Source organism: Trichomycterus rosablanca, chromosome 14 (genome assembly GCF_030014385.1).
Source record: "Trichomycterus rosablanca isolate fTriRos1 chromosome 14, fTriRos1.hap1, whole genome shotgun sequence".
Taxonomy (NCBI): Eukaryota; Metazoa; Chordata; class Actinopteri; order Siluriformes; family Trichomycteridae; genus Trichomycterus; species Trichomycterus rosablanca.
This window is the reverse complement of record NC_086001.1, coordinates 13,081,798-13,103,231: the sequence shown is the minus strand read 5'-3', so window position 1 is coordinate 13,103,231 and position 21,434 is coordinate 13,081,798. Positions and strand designations below refer to the sequence as shown.

Sequence of the window (21,434 nt, the reverse complement as noted above, 5' to 3'; positions counted from 1 at the left end):
TTGTAACAGTGATTTCTTAGCTAGGACATAGGAACTGGTCTTAACCAGCTAGAACTGTTTTGGTTTTGGACATCATACGTCCTCGTCCAGTAACATTCTATTGTAGCAGCATACTTGGAATATTGGAATATGACTACTGGCAATCATGCCTTAAGCATAACCACACATTCTAGGTAGTAATTATTTGTGTATTAATATTAGTTTAAATTGGCCTCCAGATTCCCCAGATCTCAATACAATCATACAATAAACTCCCTAAATATTACAACAGACAAACCTTGAGGAACATTGAGGGACCTTAATCCTCCTGAAGATGTTACCACTTGTCAGCTAGCCTGTATAGATTTTCTGTTATTATAAGTTTGTATTTTCTTCCTGATCCTGGCAAGACATCATGGTTCCATGTCAAACTAGCTCTATTAATTTGAGCACCAAGTCAACACAGTATAGTTAATCACAATCACTAATATGTAACAAGCTCCCGTACTAGCACAAGCTGTAGGTTTGTAAGTCAAAACGGAGATCTACATATTATAAGAAACAAACCAGTAAAGGGTCAAACTACGGCTTTGACAGAATCACTTAAAACGCTGGCAACCCCTAATCTGTCTTTTAAGCAGCTTTGACAGAATTAAGTACTTCAGATCTGCATGGCTGTGGGTTTCTATGTCCATCTGGATGTCTGGACCAGCCTCCTGCATGACCTCATGTCCTGCTTTAAATAAACGCTAGATTTAGAACGTTACACTGCTGCTGTTTCTGTGCTCCATGACAACGCAGACACACTGCACCTCCCCAAAGCTGTAAAACTGAGCATTAGGGTGCTAATTACCCCGTCAGAGTCTGCACCCCGGAATTTAGGGTGCAAACAAAGTGTCAGAGGTGATGGCTTACAGCTCTTTATTAGCAACCAGTTTCTCTACATACACTGATCAGCCATAACATTAAAACCACCTCCTTGTTTCTACACTCACTGTCCATTTTATCAGCTCCACTTACAATGTAGAAGCACTTTGTAGTTCTACAATTACTGACTGTAGTCCATCTGTTTCTCTGCATGCTTTGTTAGCCCCCTTTCATGCTGTTCTTCAATGGACAGGACTCTCCCAGGACCACTACAGAGCAGGTATTATTTAGGTGGTGGATCATTCTCAGCACTGCAGTGACACTGACATGGTGGTGGTGTGTTAGTGTAGAGTTTTTAAACACCTCACTGTCACTGCTGGACTGAGAATAGTCCACCAACCAAAAACATCCAGCCAACAGCGCCCCATGGGCAGCGTCCTGTGTCCACTGATGAAGGTCTAGAAGATGACCAACTCAAACAGCAGCAATAGATGAGCGATCATCTCTGACTTTAGATCTACAAGGTGGACCAACTAGGTAGGAGTGTCTAATAGAGTGGACAGTGAGTGGTATTAAAAACTCCAGCGCTGCTGTGTCTGATTGACACATTCCAGCACAACACACACTAACACACCACCACCATGTCAGTGTCACTGCAGTGCTGGGAATGATCCATCACCTAAATAATACCTGCTCTGAGGTGGTCCTGACCATTGAAGAACAGGGTGAAAGCAGGCTAAAATGTATGTAGAGAAATAGGTGGACTACAGTCAGTAATTGTAGAACTACAAAGTGCTTCTATGTGTATATGTAAGTGGAGCTGATAAAATGGACAGTGAGTGTAGAAACAAGGAGGTGGTTTTAATGTTATGGCCGATCAGTGTATGTGTGTAATGCAAAACTGAACATGTGGAAATAATGGTGCTCTCTCTCTCTCTCTCTCTCTCTCTCTCTCTCTCTCTCTCTCTCCTCTCTCTCTCTCTCTCTCTCTCTCTCTCTCTCTCTCTCTCTCTCTCTCTCTCTCTCTCTCTCTCTCTCTCTCTCTCTCTCTCTCTCTCTCTCTCTCTCTCTCTCTCTCTCCCTCTCCCTCTCCCTCTCCCTCTCCCTCTCCCTCTCCCTCTCCCTCTCCCTCTCCCTCTCCCTCTCTAGCTGAAGCAAATGGACAGCGAATCACAATCAGACCGGGAGAGTTTGCACAGTGCTGAAAGTCTCAGTTCAGATCTGATGAAGGAGAAAGCACAGCTACAGAAAACCCTGGAGACACTGAGAGAAAACTCTGAGAGACAGGTCTGCATGTGCTACTTGAACAGTTCATTATGATTAATTATTATTATGAGTATCACTTTTAACACCTACCGGAGGGCAAAACATAGTGTTTGATGACGTTTTTTCAACATTACATGAGTAAATACTACTGTAAGATTGAGAATGGCCACTTGTTTTCATTCATTTATCATTTAGACAATGCCATAGCCACTTTTTTCTATTTTTATTTATGCATATTCTCCCTTTTTTCAAAGTAGCATATCCAGTTAATCTTTTTTATATCAGATATATTCTCTGTAGCTTATTTTAATATTTATTATTATTGTAGCTGGATCTTTATATATAGCAGGTATATATATATATATATATATATATATATATATATATATATATACAGTCTATATATATATATATATATATATATATATATATATATATATATATATATATATATATGATATTCGTGTATACAGTGTATCACAAAAGTGAGTACACCCCTCACATTTCTGCAAATATTTCATTATATCTTTTCATGGGACAACACTATAGACATGAAACTTGGATATAACTTAGAGTAGTCAGTGTACAGCTTGTATAGCAGTGTAGATTTACTGTCTTCTGAAAATAACTCAACACACAGCCATTAATGTCTAAATAGCTGGCAACATAAGTGAGTACACCCCACAGTGAACATGTCCAAATTGTGCCCAAATGTGTCGTTGTCCCTCCCTGGTGTCATGTGTCAAGGTCCCAGGTGTAAATGGGGAGCAGGGCTGTTAAATTTGGTGTTTTGGGTACAATTCTCTCATACTGGCCACTGGATATTCAACATGGCACCTCATGGCAAAGAACTCTCTGAGGATGTGACAAATAGAATTGTTGCTCTCCACAAAGATGGCCTGGGCTATAAGAAGATTGCTAACACCCTGAAACTGAGCTACAGCATGGTGGCCAAGGTCATACAGCGGTTTTCCAGGACAGGTTCCACTCGGAACAGGCTTCGCCAGGGTCGACCAAAGAAGTTGAGTCCACGTGTTCGGCGTCATATCCAGAGGTTGGCTTTAAAAAATAGACACATAAGTGCTGCCAGCATTGCTGCAGAGGTTGAAGACGTGGGAGGTCAGCCTGTCAGTGCTCAAACCATACGCCGCACACTGCATCAACTCGGTCTGCATGGTCGTCATCCCAGAAGGAAGCTGACGCACAAGAAAGCCCGCAAACAGTTTGCTGAAGACAAGCAGTCCAAGAACATGGATTACTGGAATGCCCTGTGGTCTGACGAGACCAAGATAAACTTGTTTGGCTCAGATGGTGTCCAGCATGTGTGGCGGCGCCCTGGTGAGAAGTACCAAGACAACTGTATCTTGCCTACAGTCAAGCATGGTGGTGGTAGCATCATGGTCTTGGGCTGCATGAGTGTTGCTGGCACTGGGGAGCTGCAGTTCATTGAGGGAAACATGAATTCCAACATGTACTGTGACATTCTGAAACAGAGCATGATCCCCTCCCTTCGAAAACTGGGCCTCATGGCAGTTTTCCAACAGGATAACGACCCCAAACACAACCTCCAAGATGACAACTGCCTTGCTGAGGAAGCTGAAGGTAAAGGTGATGGACTAAACCCAATTGAGCACCTGTGGCGCATCCTCAAATGGAAGGTGGAGGAGTTCAAGGTGTCTAACATCCACCAGCTCCGTGATGTCATCATGGAGGAGTGGAAGAGGATTCCAGTAGCAACCTGTGCAGCTCTGGTGAATTCCATGCCCAGGAGGGTTAAGGCAGTGCTGGATAATAATGGTGGTCACACAAAATATTGACACTTTGGGCACAATTTGGACATGTTCACTGTGGGGTGTACTCACTTATGTTGCCAGCCATTTAGACATTAATGGCTGTGTGTTGAGTTATTTTCAGAAGACAGTAAATCTACACTGCTATACAAGTTGTACACTGACTACTCTAAGTTATATCCAAGTTTCATGTCTATAGTGTTGTCCCATGAAAAGATATAATGAAATATTTGCAGAAATGTGAGGGGTGTACTCACTTTTGTGATACACTGTATATGATATGGATACACCCAATCGTTCAGGTCCTCATACCTGATTTGGCACAGTTAATTTGCCAGTTGCCATTCCTGATACAGTCCTCTTTATTTGATCCGGGCTTGGGCCAGCACTGAGAGCGCACTGCTGAGTTCACCTCCCAATAGCTAGGCTGTTCAGGCATCCCGCTCAGACACAGCCAATCAAGTCTGTAAAGACGCCCCACTGACAGTATTTGAAAGCCGTTTTTCCCACTGCAAACGAAAAGTCAGGTTTCCGTCATATCTAGCAGGAACAGCATTGTGTCACAGCAGTCTCGTCATGCAGTCTTCAACCTCAGGTGGCTAAATAGATTTCCGTCAGAACCACCTTGGGGTAAAACAACAGAAGATGTAGTTCAAATGTGAAATTATTAAAAGTAAAATGTCAGTTTTATAGAGAGTAGCATGAGACTCCAGCACCCCTAAATATTACAGAATAACTAAGAGGGAGAGCGAGCAGGTCACAAGGTCATGAAGACTTTCATACAAAATTAGCACCCACCTCCCCACTGTCAATAAACCTGAGTGATCGGACAAGAGAGACAGAACGACAGCAACCCAACATCCCTGATCAGCACAAGTTTCTATGACCAAGAATCCCCAAGCTCTGGGCCTTTGACTATATTTGGGGTGGGCATATATTTGGGTCCTAGAGGCGAGAAGCCAGATGCAGCCAGAAGCCAACACGCAGCGCCAGTAAATCTGACAAACATGAGAGCACCAGACCCCAGACATCCAGGACCGGAGCCACACACCCCTAGTTTGAAAAGACTAATCAAAAGCCTGAGTAAATACGTATGTTTTTGGGGCTTGGGGGGTCGAGGTCCGGGGTACCTCCCTGAAATGAGTTTTTGCAACTTGGGATGTCTGCATCATTTACATGTAACTTCTTGCATCCTGCCGTGTCTTAAATTTAATTTAAGCCCTCGTTCAGTGTGTGTAATAAACAGATAGAACAGTAACAGATTGCAGCACCAGAACTGAGCTTCTGTATATAAGAACTAAGAAGCTTAGCATGTGGTATGAAGAAATTCTAACAAAACTTAAGCAGTTATGACCAAAAACACGGATAGTATTTGATGTGCAGTGTTCACTTTCTGCCCCTGTTTGATCCTCATATGATAATGGGTCCTTTTTGTCTTGTGTAGATAAAGGGACTGGAGCAGGAGACTGAACACCTAAATCAGACCATCGCGTCTCTCAGGCAGCGCTGTCAAGTCAGCGCCGAGGCCAGGGTCAAGGACGTAGAAAAGGAGAACCGGGTACTTCACGAATCAATCAAAGAGACCAGCAGCAAGCTCAACAAACTGGAGTTTGAGCGCAGGCAGCTTCGCAAAGACCTGGAGTACTGCAAGGAGAAAGGAGAGAAGGCTGAGGAGCTCGAGACCGAGGTTCATCGATTAGAACGCGAGAACGAAAGCCTGCAGAAAAGACTCGCCAGCCTGAGCATAACCTGCGAGAAGTTGGAGACCCTGGAGAAGGAAAACACAGAGCTGGAGACTGAAAGCAGAAGGCTGAAGAAGAAGATCAATGGTCTCAGGAACGTGTCCCTGCAGCTGGAGGCTTTGGAGAAGGAGAACACCCAACTGGACGAGGAAAACCTCAAGCTGCAGCGCAGTGTAGAATCTCTGAGATCTGCGGGAGTGAAGGTCGCCCGACTAGAGCAGGAAAACCGTGAACTCGAGAGCGAGAAGAGCCAGCTGCAGAGAAGTCTGGAGCTCCTAAAGGCCTCATCCAAAAAGACCGAACGCCTGGAGCTCAGCTACCAGGGCCTGGACTCTGAGAACCAGAGGCTGCAGAAAGCTGTCGAGAACAGCGGGCGTAAGATCCAGCAACTGGAAGGCGAGCTTCTGGACCTGGAGACTGAGAACCAGGGTCTGCAGAGGAGTCTAGAGGAGCTGAAAATTTCCAGCAAGCGTTTGGATCAGCTGGAGCAGGAGAACAAAGTTTTGGAGCAGGAAAGCTCACAGCTTGAGAAAGAAAAGAAACTGCTGGAGAAGGAGAACAAGCGACTGAAGCAGCAGGCTGAGATCAGGGACTCGAAGCTGGACGATGACAGTCAGCGCATCTCTCAGCTAGAGAAAGAAAACCGCACACTCAGCAAGGAAGTGAGCACGCTTAAAGATTCCTATAACCGCGTCAAGGACCTCGAGAGGGACAACAAGGAGCTGATGAAGCAGGTCACTATTGATAAGAAGACACTGGTTACGCTGAGAGAGGTATGCAAGCAAAAGAAGCACTTCTGGTGCAATGCTATTGGACCTAGGGTTAATCCTTTTTCCCTGATTACTGTCTGTAAGGAGTTTGGCAGGTTCTTACCTTGTTTGTGTGTTTTCTCCTTAATCCCAAAAATATTTCTTACAATTGGATTGGCTACCATGAGGAATCATCATTAGGAATGATTAAGTGTAGGGCTGTTTAATACCCTGTAGGTCAGTGGGAGCTTAGTGATTAAGATACTAGAATAGTGATCAGAAGGTTGCTTGTTTAAGCCCCATCATCACAAGCTGCCTCTGCTGGGCCCCTCAGCAAGGCTCTTTTTTCTTCATAAAAAGCATTTGCGCCGCTCAGGTGGTACAGCGGTAAAAAGACACGCTGCAACCAGAGCTGGATTCTGACCGAGGAGTTTAACAATTGGATGCGCTAAAGGGGGAAAAAAAGGGGAAAAATTAAAAAAAGAAATGTAACTGTTCAGAGAACCAGTCCACACAGGCGACGTTCTAACATAGTCTTAAGTGCGCATTCACATGACTGTGCGCAGAATGTGCCGTTGTTTACTATGGAGTGTGGTGGTGCTGCTTAGCTTGGCGCTGCACTTCCATATGCCGATGTTTGATGATGACCTTTTCAAAGCTCCTCCAATAAGACTAACTGTTCGATTTGACATAGTAAAAGCAACTCAGGCCGTACGAACAATGCTTAACGTGACTTATTGTACTAAAACAATGACTGAGGAATTCAGTTAGTGCAGAGAACTTTTAAGCAGTAATTATTAAGAGAAGTTTAGTGTTCCTGTGTCATTTTAGTACATTAAACCACGTTAAGGTTTTTTGAAAAGCTGATTCTCACAATTTTTCAGCACCTCGAGCTTTTTCACATGTTTAAAAGTGAAACAGTGAGGGAAATCTGGCTAAACACAAATACTTGTGGAAGCTTTTAAAGTGGATTTGACGGTTATTTCACACAAATGCAGATTCATGTCGTGGTGCACTTGACGTTTTACCGCACCGCTCAACCAAGCTCTGAGCAAAGCAGCGATTTGCGCAGAGGCTCACAATTTTGATGCTTCTTATGTAAATTTGTCTCAAGCCTAGTGTTTTTGGGCAGCCCTCGGACCCATCAAAATTTTACATCATGAAGTGGGTGGCACAGTGGCTAAGTATGTAGCACTGTTGCCTCACAGCAAGAAGGTCGTGGGTTCAATCCCCAGGTGGGGCGGTCTGGCTCCTTTCTGTGTGCATGTTCTTCCCGTGTCCGTGTGGGTTTCCTCCGGGAGCTCCGGTTTCCTCCCACAGTCCAAAAACATGCAAGTGAGGTGAATTGAAGACACTAAATTGTCTATGACTGTGTTCGATATAACCTAGTGAACTGATGAATCTTGTGTAATAACTACCGTTCCTGTCATGAATGTAACCAAAGTGTAAAACATGACGTTAAAATCCTAATAAACAAACTAACATCATGAAGCCATCAATAAGCAGAGACCATCATGCATTGCTGTGTTTTGATCCTTAGACACATCCTGATCCAGTAGACACAAAGCCATTTCTGCTGCCGCTATCAAAATAAATGTAATAACTCAGTGTTGATGTGATGTTTTGTGATTCAGGAACTGGTAAGTGAGAAACTGAAGAGTCAGCAGATGAACAATGACCTGGAGAAACTGACTCATGAGCTGGAGAAGATCGGCCTGAATAAGGAGAGGTTACTGCAGGATGAACAGAGCTCGGATGACAGGTCAGTGGCCTGTGTGTTCAAAATATGTTCATCCTGGATGCCACACTTCTTTTTTTTTTTTTACTAGAGGTGGATATGAATGTTTAGATCAAGAAACCCATTCAGTGTTACATATAGAATGTGTAAGATTGGAACTCTTGGAACCACAGAAGCAAACGTTGGAAATGAAGCATGCAGTGTCTGATTAATAACACTCAACATAGAAGAAAAATTGTATACAGATAGGTTTTGAATGCTGAAATATTTACTGTGTGCTGTATCCCTCAGGTTTAAGCTTCTGGAGTCAAAGCTAGAGTCCACACTGAAATCCTCACTGGAGATTAAAGAAGAGAAAATTGCTGCTCTGGAGGCCAGACTGCAGGAGTCCTCAAACCTCAACCAGCAGCTTCGACAGGAGCTCAAAACAGTGAGACTTTAGTTTTTACTTCATACTAGAGATATCATTTTTTTATCCATGCCCAACTGCCATAGCTTATATGCTTATAGCATCTCAAAATATAAAACGTATCACCAATATGTGTATCACCAATCATATCAGCAAGTCTTTAGAGGTGAACATGGCAGTGATATAGAACAGTAAGATGAACATAGACACAGTGAGCAGAACCAGTTCAGCATTCAGAATGTAGATTTTACATGCGAACCGGTCATTACAGCCACCATCTAAACATGCTAATCATAATTAATAATACTGCAATCGGTATCTTAAAGCTCTTTTGGACAACAGTAGTTTAGCTATTAAAGCAATAGAACACAAGAGGGAGCGTGCTATCGCCCTCGGCTCGCGCCTGCAACCAAATAACAGCCATGATGTTATTTTTGCTAACACACATCCCCGAGTGCTCTGTTGCTTTTGTACAACAATTTTTATATAAAAAAAAAAACTAAATAAATTAGAGATGCAATTTTAGGTCTATGCAACACTAACAATTCCCTAGCCGGCCTTTACACAGTTGACAACAAAAGGCAACTGGTTTATTTATCATGACCAAGTAACGTTCATTTGAAATAGTGCAGATAAGAAAAGGGCAAAAAAATAAATAAATAAACTGCATTTTAAAGAATTTAGCTATTTGTTAGGGTTATTGTGTTATTTGTAGAAGTTCATCTGTACTATACAAGTCTGTTTGTATTTGGTTCATTTCTAGCCAGTTTTAGCTAGTCGAATAGACCACTGTGCCACTCTAGCAGCCAAACGAATTTTGAATATATCTTCATACGCTGTTTTTAGTCTATTCTGTTTCACATAGTAAAGCTAAAGTATGGTTCACAGTACCAAAATAATGTTTGCATGACATCTATGAAATCAATTTTTTTTACCACCCCCAGGTAAAGAAAAACTATGAGGCTCTGCGTCAGAGGGAAGAGGAGGAGCGCATGATGCACGGTTCACCCTCTAGAGGAGGCGAGAGCTCACAAAGTGTCAGCAAGTGGGAGCAGGAGAGTCACGAGGCCACTCGAGAGCTGCTCAAGGTCAAAGATCGCCTCATAGAGGTGGAAAGAAATGTAAGTCAGCTTAGCCTTGCTTATTGTAGAACTACAAGCCATTTTCCAGCAAAAGATAGTTCAGTTTTTGATTTTTGATTCATTGTTTTCATTATGGATAATTAAGTGTAGATTGATGGCTAAAATCGTAGTTACATTCATTCAAAATCAAATCCACAACACACTTTCTGAATCCACTGTACATTAAATGATACACCGATCAGCCATAACATTAAAACCACCTCCTTGTTTCTACACTCACTGTCCATTTTATCAGCTCCACTTACCATATAGAAGCACTTTGTAGCTCTACCCCCCCCCCCCCCCCCCATACTGTTCTTCAATGGTCGGGACCCCCACAGAGCAGGTATTATTTGGGTTGTGGATAATTCTCAGCACTGCAGTGACACTGACATGGTGGTGGTGTGTTAGTGTGTGTTGTGCTGGTATGAGTGGATCAGACACAGCAGCGCTGCTGGAGTTTTTAAATACCGTGTCCACTCACTGTCCACTCTATTAGACACTCCTACCTAGTTGGTTCACCTTGTAGATGTAAAGTCAGAGACGATCGCTCATCTATTGCTGCTGTTTGAGTTGGTCATCTTTGAGATCTTCATCAGTGGTCACAGGACGCTGCCTACGGGGTGCTGTTGGCTGGATATTTTTGGCTGGTAGACTTTTCTCAGTCCAGCAGGGACAGTGAGGTGTTTAAAAACTCCAGCAGCGCTGCTGTGTCTGATCCACTCATACCAGCACAACACACATTAACACACCACCACCATGTCAGTGTCACTGCAGTGCTGAGAATGATCCACCACCTAAATAATACCTGCTCTGTGGGGGTCCTGTGAGGGTCCTGACCATTGAAGAACAGTATGAAAGGGGGCTAACAAAGCATGCAGAGAAACAGATGGACTACAGGCAGTAATTGTAGAACTACAAAGTGCTTCTATATGGTAAGTGGAGCTGATAAAATGGACAGTGAGTGTAGAAACAAGGAGGTGTAATGTTATGGTTGATCAGTTCATTTGTTTACCTCACTGTAGTGGTTTTATGCACACACAATGTCAGAACTAAATCATAAATCTTTACTTTATATTAGAATTCTACACAGAGTTTTATGTTTTGTAATCAGAAAAAGGAGGACGTTATGTAAAACACATTGCCTAAAATGCAACCATGCTGTTCATGTGATTAGAATGCCACTCTTCAAGCGGAGAAGCAGGCTCTGCGCACACAACTCAAGCAGCTGGAGACTCAGAGCAGTAATCTTCAAGCTCAGATCCTCGCCCTGCAGAGACAAGCTGCCTCACTGCAGGAGAACAACACCACCCTCCAGACCCAGAACGCCAAACTACAGGTCATTAGTGTCTTGTTTCTGTTTGTCTCGAGTGTCTGTTTTTCTGTTTCTATAGCTATCAAAATGTGCATACAGGTCCACCAAATTCATGTACAGGTGCAATCAAAATTTAACTGGGTTTTAGTCTACATTATTACATACATGTGGCCCAGTTCACACAGGGATTTAGATCAAGCGACAAATAAAACCAAACATAGAAAGTTGTCCTGGTTTTATAGCCATGTTTTCAGTTTTATTACAAATTTTAAGGCTATTTTAGATCTTTGCCAGATGTGTGGACACACAGGTTGCAGATTTCATGTAATATAGTAATCTCTCTGTAAGGGACATATTGCAAACCTACACTGTAAGTCAAAAGGGACCTGAAAATTGTTGTTGTTCTAGAAATTTGACATATTAAAAAAAGCAGTCCAATGTGCTTGATCTTTGAACCCTTAGATAGCACTGCATGACAAACCACCATGTTACTGTAATAAATATAACCACATGGGTTGTGGAGTACTTTGGAAAATTGTTATCATGTAACACAGTCTGTCGCCGCATCAAGAAATGCAACCTGCAACTCAGAATTACACAAAGAGAAGCCGTATGTCCATTATTTGCAGAACTGTTTTCGAGTTCTGGGGGACTGAGTTTATCTCTGATGGATTGGAAGACCGTGGAAACATACAGTGGTCAAATGAGTCCACATTTCCATGCAGACTGTTATTAGTGATTGGTACAAAAGCCAACATCTGTCATGGTATAGGGGTGTATCAATGCCCACAGCGTGGGTGACTGGCATACATGTGAAGGTACCGTTGACACGGAGATGTGTTTTGGGATTTTCGACAGACATATGCTGCCATCAAAGCCACATATGTTCCCGGGGAGTCAAGATACGAGACTTGAGTTGATCAGCTCAAGTCTCGTATCAAGCAAGAATGGTAAAAAATTTCACTTGCAAAACTGCAACAATTAGCGTCCTTACTACCCAAACAAATAAATATTGTAACTAATAGGAAAGGTGATGGAACACAGGGCTAAACATGAGTGTGTTCCAGGCATTACATTTAAGAATTGTTCATATGTTGGTCAGTGAAAATATAGAAAACTTTTTCTTTGTGTTTTTGTCAGTTAAATAAAAGTTTATTTTCTATTTCATTAAAAAAAAACATCCAATTTTTTCTGAAACATGGTTCGTACATGTATGATTTATACACCACTGGAGGAGGAGTGGCTGTCACTGGCCTCTCTAGGTCACAAATCTGTTTATTAGTGCTGTATTAATATTATATTTTATCATATCACCAAGAAAGAAGGAAACTAGTGAGACTGCAAAGTTCCGCTCTCAAAAATCTTCAATTCCAGTCATTAACAGGATTGTATGATCGTCTGCCATCTTCTTCTCAGGTGGAGAACTCAACACTGAGCTCACAGAGTGCAGCCTTGGTTACCCAGAATGCTCAGCTGCAGAGCCAGCAATGCAGTGCCGAAAACGATCGAGACGGAGCGATACGGGAGAAAGAGGAAATACGTTCCACCTACGAAATGCTGCTGAGGGATCACGAGAAACTGGCGGCCCTTCACGAACGCCAGGCCACCGAGTACGAGGCCCTTATCGGCAAACACGGCGGCCTGAAGAGCACACACAAGAGCCTGGAGGTGCAGCACAGAGACCTGGAGGACAGGTAAGATCACCTGCCGCTTTACTGCAGGCAGCTCATCACAATGTAATCTGGTAACTGGTAACTGTGTGTGTGATGAGTAACAGTGCTTCATGTTCTGTGGATGTGTGGCATGTGACTTTGCAGGTATAACCAGCTGCTAAAGCAGAAGGCACAGCTGGAAGAGCTGGAGAAAGTGCTGAAAGCTGAACAGGAGAACATGCTTTCGGAAAATCAGAAGCACAAGGCCACTGCTGCAGAGTACCTCAAGCTTAAAGAGGAAAACGACAAGTGAGGAACTGACATCTAATGGTGCTACTGCATGTGCATGACTTAATGACTACATACAGGGGCGGATCTAGAAAAATATTTATGGGGTGGCGAGAGGGGGGCAGGAATTTTTGAGGGGTGGCAAAATATGGCAGACGTATTTATACTGAATTTAATCACAGTTATCACAGTTTGATGAGAAATAGTATGTACACACTACAAAAGGGCACGGGCTGCCATTTACAAACTCATACAGACAAACTTAATCTCATGCAATCAATGTCTTGCATTTAAGGTTTCATGTGAAACAGTTCATATTAGGAATAAGTGACCATACAATGTAATCTCATTAATAGGAGATAGCAGTATGGTAACAATACTGTAGGTGGGGCATTATCAAAGGAAAGGCATTAAGGTAAGACACAGGTGATGAGTGGCAGATGTATGAGAGGGAAAGCAAACAGTTTTTGACTGTGGCAGCATTGCAAATTGGCCATAACTTTTCTTTTAATTTGTTGCTGCCAACTGGGGTGGCAGCAGGGGTGGCAAGGTTTTCTTTTAGGGTGGCATTTGCCACCCTATGCCACCCCGGTAGATCCGCCCATGACTACATACCATAGAGATACACTTTGTGGGTATACAGTTACTAACTCCAGCTACACTATATTGCCAAAAGTATTCGCTCATCTGCCTTCACACGCATATGAACTTCAGTGATGTCCCATTCTTAATCCATAGGGTTTAATATGATGTCGGCCCACCCTTTGCAGCTATAACAGCTTTATTTCTTCCGGGAATGAACCTCGCTTTGTGCACTGGTGCGCAGTCATGTTGGAACAGGAAGGGGCCATCCCCAAACTGTTCCCACAAAGTTGGGAGCATGAAATTGTTCAAAATCTCTTGGTATGCTGAAGCATTAAGAGTTCCTTTCACTGGAACTAAGGGGTCAAGCCCAACTCCTGAAAAACAACCCCACACCATAATCCCCCTCCACCAAACTTTACACTCGGCACAATGCAGTCAGACGAGTACCGTTCTCCTGGCAACCGCCAAACCCAGACTCGTCCGTCGGATTGCCAGACGGAGAAGCGTGATTCGTCACTCCAGAGAACATGTCTCCACTGCTCTAGAGTCCAGTGGTGGCGTGCTTTACACCACTGCATCCGGCGCTTTGCATTGCGCTTGGTGATGTAAGGCTTGGATGCAGCTGCTCGGCCATGGAAACCCATTCCATGAAGCTCTCTACGCACTGTTATTGAGCTAATCTGAAGGCCACATGAAGTTTGGAGGTCTGTAGTGATTGACTCTGCAGAAAGTTGGTGACCTCTGCGCACTATGCGCCTCAGCATCCGCTGACCCCGCTCTGTCATCTTACGTGGCTACCGCTTCGTGGCTGAATTGCTGTCGTTCCCAATCACTTCCACTTTGTTATAATACCACTGACAGTCGACTGTGGAATATTTAGTAGCGAGGAAATTTCACGACTGGACTTGTTGCACAGGTGGCATCATATCACGGTACCACGCTGGAATTCACTGAGCTCCTGAGAGCGACCCATTCTTTCACTAATGTTTGTAGAAGCAGTCTGTATGCCTAGGTGCTTGGTTTTATATACCTGTGGCATGGAAGTGATTGGAACACCTGAATTCAATGGTTTGGATGGGTGAGTGAATACTTTTGGCAATATAGTGTATCTGTTACTCTGCACATTTTGTCCCTGATCAGATGTTTTTTTTGGGTGGTGGACTATTTCCATCACGGCAATGACATGTGCCACACCCAAAATATGAAGCCTCAGCACCCTGTAATGAGAAAATATCTACTGACACACATTGTGCATTAAAAAAACAACTGCTCATAGGGTTTGTGTTCTTAATAAAGAGGCCAGTAAGTTTAAGCAGTATTTAAAAATCCCAACAACACTTCTGCACCTGTAACACACACTACCATGTCATTGCTGAGAACGGTCAACCAACCAAACATCATCTGGTCAGTGGGGGTCCCTTAAGATTGATAAAAAGTGTGAAAACCAACAGATCACAGGTCACAGTCAGTTATTGTAACAAGAGGTAAATGTAATGAGATCAAACAGCTAATCAAACAGTATTACAGTTCAGTAACCACCTGGTCAGGATTGCAGTGAAAGTTGCATTGCTTTTATCCTATTATTAGAAATTTAGAGCTGTGTAACGATTCTCCTGATGCTCTTTGCTTCTCCCTAAGGCTGAACACTACGTACCAGCAGCTGCTGACAGATAACGAGGGCCTGCAGGCTGACCACAAGAACCTAAAGAGCCAGCTGAATGCTGCCAAACTGGAGCAGACGCGCCTGGAGGCTGAGTTCTCTAAACTGAAGGAGCAGTACCAACAACTGGACATCACCTCCACCAAACTCACCAACCAGTGTGAGGTAAATCCTCCATATGCTCAGCTAACATAGCCCGAGAAGATTTTACATCTTACTGCCGTTGTAACGTGAACCAGGTCTTCAGATATCACTCAGCATTGTATGCAGATGTATAAATCAGTAATATATTAAACCCTGTGGTGGGATGAGTCTCTCACTAAGAATGTGTGCACTCATCATAGATTTCAGAGCCTCAAGCATGGACCTGTAAGGAGCTTTTATTGCTTTTATGGTCTTGTTTAAGACGTAGGAACAGTTAAAGGTTGTTATGCAAACATGTGAAACTATACTTCCTTTGGATTTTCTCTTGGCTATGTGGCACATTTCCAACTACATGCTTCAGTAAAACATCAAAAATCGTAAGCTTAAATGTACTGTTGAACCACAGATGTGAGAAACCTCGGAGGTTTTGTATGTGTATTCCAAAAATAATCAAGAAAATGATACTGACTGACTAACATATTTTACTGGTCTGCTGTTCCCGAATTAATAAGTCATCACAATCAATCTGCTCTGCATACCAGACTTGGATGCCTATATTGATCTAACCCTTTATTTATATCTGGGTCTGGGACTGGCACTGAGGGTGCACTGACAAGTATACCTCCCAATGCCTAGGCTGTTCCTCACATCCCCTTCCCCTCGGACATTAGTCAGTCACGTCCATCAGACGGCTGACCGGCTGATAGCACCTCTGAGATTAGAACCCTGGATCCCCAGATCTCAGCAGTAGTGGGCTAACGTACTTCACTGCTGCGTCACCTGAATGCCATGCTGTATTCACATGTTACTAATACTATACCTGGTATACCATATACTAGGGTTTTTCAAACTAAGCAACCCACATTCTGTTCATGATTTTTACCGCGACCCAAGCAACACAAACAATGCATCAAAACGAAACACAAATGAAATATAGTTAATTAATAAAACTGGTGGTAATCTGGGCCCACTGTGGCTTACAAGATGTAACGTAAAGCCTCCACAAGGGGGCGTTCGTTTACAAGTTTATTTCTCTGCGACCCATTTTTTGGCTGATTTAGGGTTTAAAAAGCTTTGCCCTGTACTTACATGAGTGAATGAATGAATTCGGCTGCTCCTGTTGGGGGTCGTTTCAACTGGACATTCATCCACATATTTAATTTGTTTTGCCATTCATTGACGCAACCCTCTTATTTATCCATTCTTGGGATTGGCACTAAGGGTGCACTGCTTTCCCCCAATGACTGTGTTCCCATAATTCCATGCTCCTTATTTATTGCGAGCCCAGCCCAGGATTTAAACTTGTTACCAGCAGTGTGGCTCTTTACCATTATGCCACACAAGCTCACTCTTATGGGCATCAGTAATGGATATTATTTAGTCACATGATTATACAACCAATTAACAGCTGGTTTGTTTGATAACTGTGCAGATGTTGCTGTTTCATATCAAAGTAAATTTTTTACTGCAAAATATATTTAAGCACTCAGGTGGTATTATGCTAATCTCAGCGGTGCTGTCAGCCAGCTGGGCATCTACACAGACATCATTGACTGTGTCTGACGGGGAGCGGTCGAAGTGCTGTGATGGATTGTTGCCCCGTCCAGGATATGTTTGCCTTCCGCCTAGTGTTGCCCAGTAGAATCAAACCCACAGCAACAATGAAATTGTCGTAATAATTAGGTAGAACAAATCATTGACCAGAAATTAGTAGTAATTAAACGTTTGTCAGATTTGAAACTAATTTCATGGCACGTCTTTAAAAAGAATCCCATGAACCTGAAGATGGCAGCACCCAGGACGTAAACTCTTTCTTTTACTTGCACTGACTGGCATTGATCCAAGCCGGGCATGTAAGCCACTGTGAGCTGACTAGACTTTTGCTTTACGGAGATATAAATCGTACCTAGTCAGAAATCTGTTTCATGTGTTTGTAGTTGTTGAGCCAGCTTAAAGGGAATTTGGAGGAGGAGAACCGGCACCTGCTGGACCAGATCCAGACACTGATGCTGCAAAACCGGACCCTGCTGGAGCAGACCATGGAGAGCAAAGACTTGTTCCACGTGGAGCAGAGACAATACATGTGTGTCATCACTTATTTATTATACTATTTTCTACAGCCTTTAATCTGCTCTCGTTCAGGTCTTGTTTTTATAGTCACTGATTAAACATGTCGCTCACCTGCTTTGCTTGCTCATTTTTTCTCTCTGTGGTAATTCAGAGACAAACTAAATGAGCTGAGAAGACAAAAGGAGAAGCTGGAGGAGAAAATCATGGATCAGTACAAATTCTACGATCCCTCACCCCCCAGAAGGTTTGTAAATATTAAGTCATTTATTCATTGTCTGTTTTACCACCGCTGTATCCTATTCAGTGTCATAATGGGTACGATTCACTGGGCGAAACAGTCCGGACATTTCACCAGTCCATCACAGGACACACATAGGGCAAACCCTAATACACACACTTATACCTAACTGCAATTTGCGTAGCTCCAATCAACTGGACTGCATGTCTTTGAACACAGGGAGAACATGCAAACTCCACACAGAAATGACCCGGACCACTCTGCAAACCTAGTACCTTACATTTCATATGTTGAAGTATGGACTGATACTAGCTGCACTAATAACATTTTGTCACCATACACCACGGCACCTATTCCTAAAAAACACACTAAAACAGCAACATCATACACCACTGCTATTGGCCAGCCGGGCATCTACACAGACATGATGGGGGTTAGAAGGGAGCGGGAGGCTTAGTCGAAGCCCTGCAATGGATTTGGCACTCTGTTCAGGAATTCCTTGTGATTATTCTGTGCATGTAAACACACCCAGTATATAAAGTATTCTTTTTTATTTGTGTTTTTTAAAAGAAGAGGAAACTGGATCGCTACGAAGATGAGGAAGCTGATCAAGCCGAAGAGCCGTGAGCGCATGCGCTCTCTAACCCTCACCCCTTGCCGCTCCGAGTCCAGCGACGGCTTCCTGGCGGCACCTCAGGACGGTCATGACAGCTCGTCGATGGGCTCAGGATCACTGGACGACCCTCTGAGCCAAAAGAGGAGCGGCAGTGAGTATAAGCTTTCAGTTTCACACTAACATGCAGATGTGCACAAGGGGAAATTAGACTTTTTTCTTTTTTTTAACTGATATAAAAGTTTGATATTTAGTATTTAGTTCTAATTGTTTCTTGCTTTTGTTATAATGAGAGAGACTAGGGACCCAAAGATGCGGAGAAAGGTGTTCTTTTATTTAACAATAAATAATAATCAAAACACAAAAACAAGCACAGAAAACAACTCGGGCAGAATTCCCGAGTGAAGCCGCTGGCGCCGCAGGCAACTGAAAAAGAGAAAAAAGAATAATGGAAAACGAAAGCAAAAGCGCGAGGCGCGAACCTGGATCGCCTGAATGAGAGGCGTTCGCGCTGCTCGCTGCGCTATTTCACAGCGAGTAAACAAAGGAGCCCTCGTGCTTAAAAGAAGCGCTGAGGGCGACAGATCCCAGGATAATCTTCCGGGATCGCTAAAGTGAAATTAATCAGGAACTGGGACTACAGCCGAACCGGTATTGTCACCAGCGGTAAGTTCGTGCCGCTGGGAAGAAACCGATCGGAAGTTAGAAAAAAGGGAGGACGCTAACTGCAGCGTGGATTCGAACCGGGACTGTAAAAGTGGATGACGCTATGGCTTAGTCCACACGGCCAACCCGGCAGTGATGAACCCACCTGAAAGTTCAGGCTATAAAAGGCTTGTGAAAAGCGGTTGCGGGGCTACCATTAGCCACAAGCTAACCGCACAGAAGGGGTTTTAATGCAAAACGCCGTAAACAAACGGCAGCGCGAGGGCTGCACGAAGTCGCACCAATCTTTCCCTAAAAATAGAACCAAAACCCTACAATACCTCAGTCTTACGACTTACACACCCGACCGCCCTATTTAGCGCCCGGGGTACCGAAACTGTCCCTATAAAAGAAGCGACTTGTGCAGTCATTGAGTGGAAACAAAAGATAAAGGTGCGTCGCCTGCAACCTGGCGACGCCCCCTTAAATAGGGAGATCGCAGGTGCAGGTCGTTCGCCCCTAACGAGCTGGCCTGCTATTTGAGGCCAAGCTCTTTGTTGTTCTGTAACGCCTGCGACGCTGGGAGCTGATGGTATTTTCACCAGCCGTCGCAGGCACCCTAACAGCTTTAGTACATTTGCATTGCATGAGCTATCAACAAGCTAACAACAAGAAATAGATCAGGTGAAGGAGATAGTTCTGTGATTCAGGGGTATAAATCTGGTCATTTGAGAGGCCGCTCAGGTGGCGTAGCGGTAAAACACACGCTGAACACCAGAGCTGGGATGTCGAATACATCTGCCTGCCGGCTGGGCTGAGCAGCCACATGAACAACAATTGGCCTGTTGTTCAGATAGGGGTGGGATATTAAAAGCCGGATAGAGTCTCTCTGATGGCTGATTGATGGCGCCTGCACAGAGACGGGAAAAGAGCGATGTCAGGGTGTGTCTCTCCGTACACAGTGCTGATCTGCATTGCACTCGTCAAAGTGTAGGTGACAAAATGCATACTGCTGCTGCCCACGTGTCGGAGGGGGCGTGGGTTAGCTTCGTTCTCCTCAATCAGAGTGGGGATCGGCGTTGGTGGAGAGGAAGCGTGACGCAATTGGACACCATAAAAGGGAGAAAAAGTGGAGAAAATGCATAAACAAAATATAATAAATAAATAAATCTGGTCATTTGGGAGTCCACAAAAAGAGTTTGACTTTTTGACTTGGTGCTCATTAGCAATTATTTAGAAACAGTTTATCTAAATAATGCTTTTTCTCATTTAGACACTCTTTACTTTATGCTTTTGTAAATCCTCCTATGTTGAAGCATGTTGCTTGGAATTTGTACGTAATGAAGGTGCTTATTGTCCAAACTTTTTTGTTGATACATGCTGTAAATTTATGTCATTTTCTTCTATCTGTAAAGCTACTTCATACATCTTTTTTATCTCATTATTTTGCAGAGTAGTTCCTTTTTATGTGTTCTCTCGACTGCAGCTGCTGCACGATTTTAATGCCGTTCTGTATTTAAGACTTCATGATTTATATATATTTTTTGTGCACTTTGCTTTAGGTCTAAAACTTGATTTGCCCTGTTTTGTTTTTCTCCTGCTCTTGCTCTCTCTCTGTCTGTCTGTCTTTTTGTACAAGAAGAGAAGAGAGCACAGCACAGCAATGTGCATGGTTCCTCCAATGGTAGGCTTTAGTAGAGGCTCTGGCACATCCATTTCACTCAGGACATGTGATAAGTTAAAGATTCACTGTTGAAATTCATTGCCATTACAAGGTGCAATGCATTGTAAACTCATAAGGGAAAATAGAGGTACAAATCTGATCTGCAGTGTAAATTGGCAGACTGTCTAAGGTGTCTGAGAAATTGTACCTACTGCGCCCCTGACCAGAACAAAGCAATGATAAATAAATTAGAATGAAACGTATAGATCCATGTTATTAGAACATATTGTACAAGGAAAAAATTGAAAAAGGTTGTCTACTTAGCAGTTATGGGATGTTCCACTACCATTAGCTTGGCACAGATCTAAACCTAATCATGTTAAGGAAGTGATTTGCATTGATCAGGCACACAAAAGTATGGATCTATACGCAAAATGCAGTTTGGACGGAGAGTTAAGATACAGACTGTAGCTTAAGAATCAACAAACGACATCAAAATGTACATTACATGTACAGTTGTGGCATTTAGCATTTAGACACTTTTATCCAAAGTGACTTACAATTATGACTGAATACAATTTGAGCAATTAAGGGTTAAGGGCCATGCTCAAGGGGCCCAACAGTGGCAACTTAGTAGTGACAACTACTACTTACTTACAGTGATAAAGGAAATGTGCCTATGTACTAAGGAAACACTACAAAGACTTAAAAGAGAGACCCATTTTATTAAGCACAATTTTGGATAAGGGGATTATAATCTTAGTCTTGGCCTTCTAAGTCTGTCTAGACACTTGGCCGGCTGATATCACCACTGAGATTTGAGCTTCAGATCACAGCTGTAGTGTGCTGTCAGTAGTGAATGGATACAAAGTAAATATCAGTGCATTCAAAACGCCTGAG

The 21,434-nt window shown here is 43.2% G+C and overlaps 1 protein-coding gene across 8 annotated transcripts in view; it reads left to right on the top strand.

The window, feature by feature from the left end:
* The window catches only part of LOC134325959 (girdin-like), a 107,873-nt gene that overhangs the window by 68,523 nt on the left and 17,916 nt on the right, over positions 1-21,434 (top strand). For 7 of the 8 annotated variants that reach the window (XM_063008152.1, XM_063008148.1, XM_063008151.1 and 4 more), the window contains exons 14-25: positions 1,996-2,133; positions 5,347-6,417; positions 8,028-8,155; positions 8,423-8,561; positions 9,485-9,661; positions 10,839-11,000; positions 12,393-12,670; positions 12,794-12,937; positions 15,140-15,326; positions 17,243-17,388; positions 17,527-17,619; positions 18,184-18,380. In XM_063008152.1, the coding sequence (XP_062864222.1) occupies positions 1,996-2,133; positions 5,347-6,417; positions 8,028-8,155; positions 8,423-8,561; positions 9,485-9,661; positions 10,839-11,000; positions 12,393-12,670; positions 12,794-12,937; positions 15,140-15,326; positions 17,243-17,388; positions 17,527-17,619; positions 18,184-18,380 (2,860 nt within the window). The remainder of the gene's footprint in view (positions 1-1,995; positions 2,134-5,346; positions 6,418-8,027; positions 8,156-8,422; positions 8,562-9,484; positions 9,662-10,838; positions 11,001-12,392; positions 12,671-12,793; positions 12,938-15,139; positions 15,327-17,242; positions 17,389-17,526; positions 17,620-18,183; positions 18,381-21,434) is intronic. The other variant, XM_063008146.1, reaches the window with a different exon arrangement.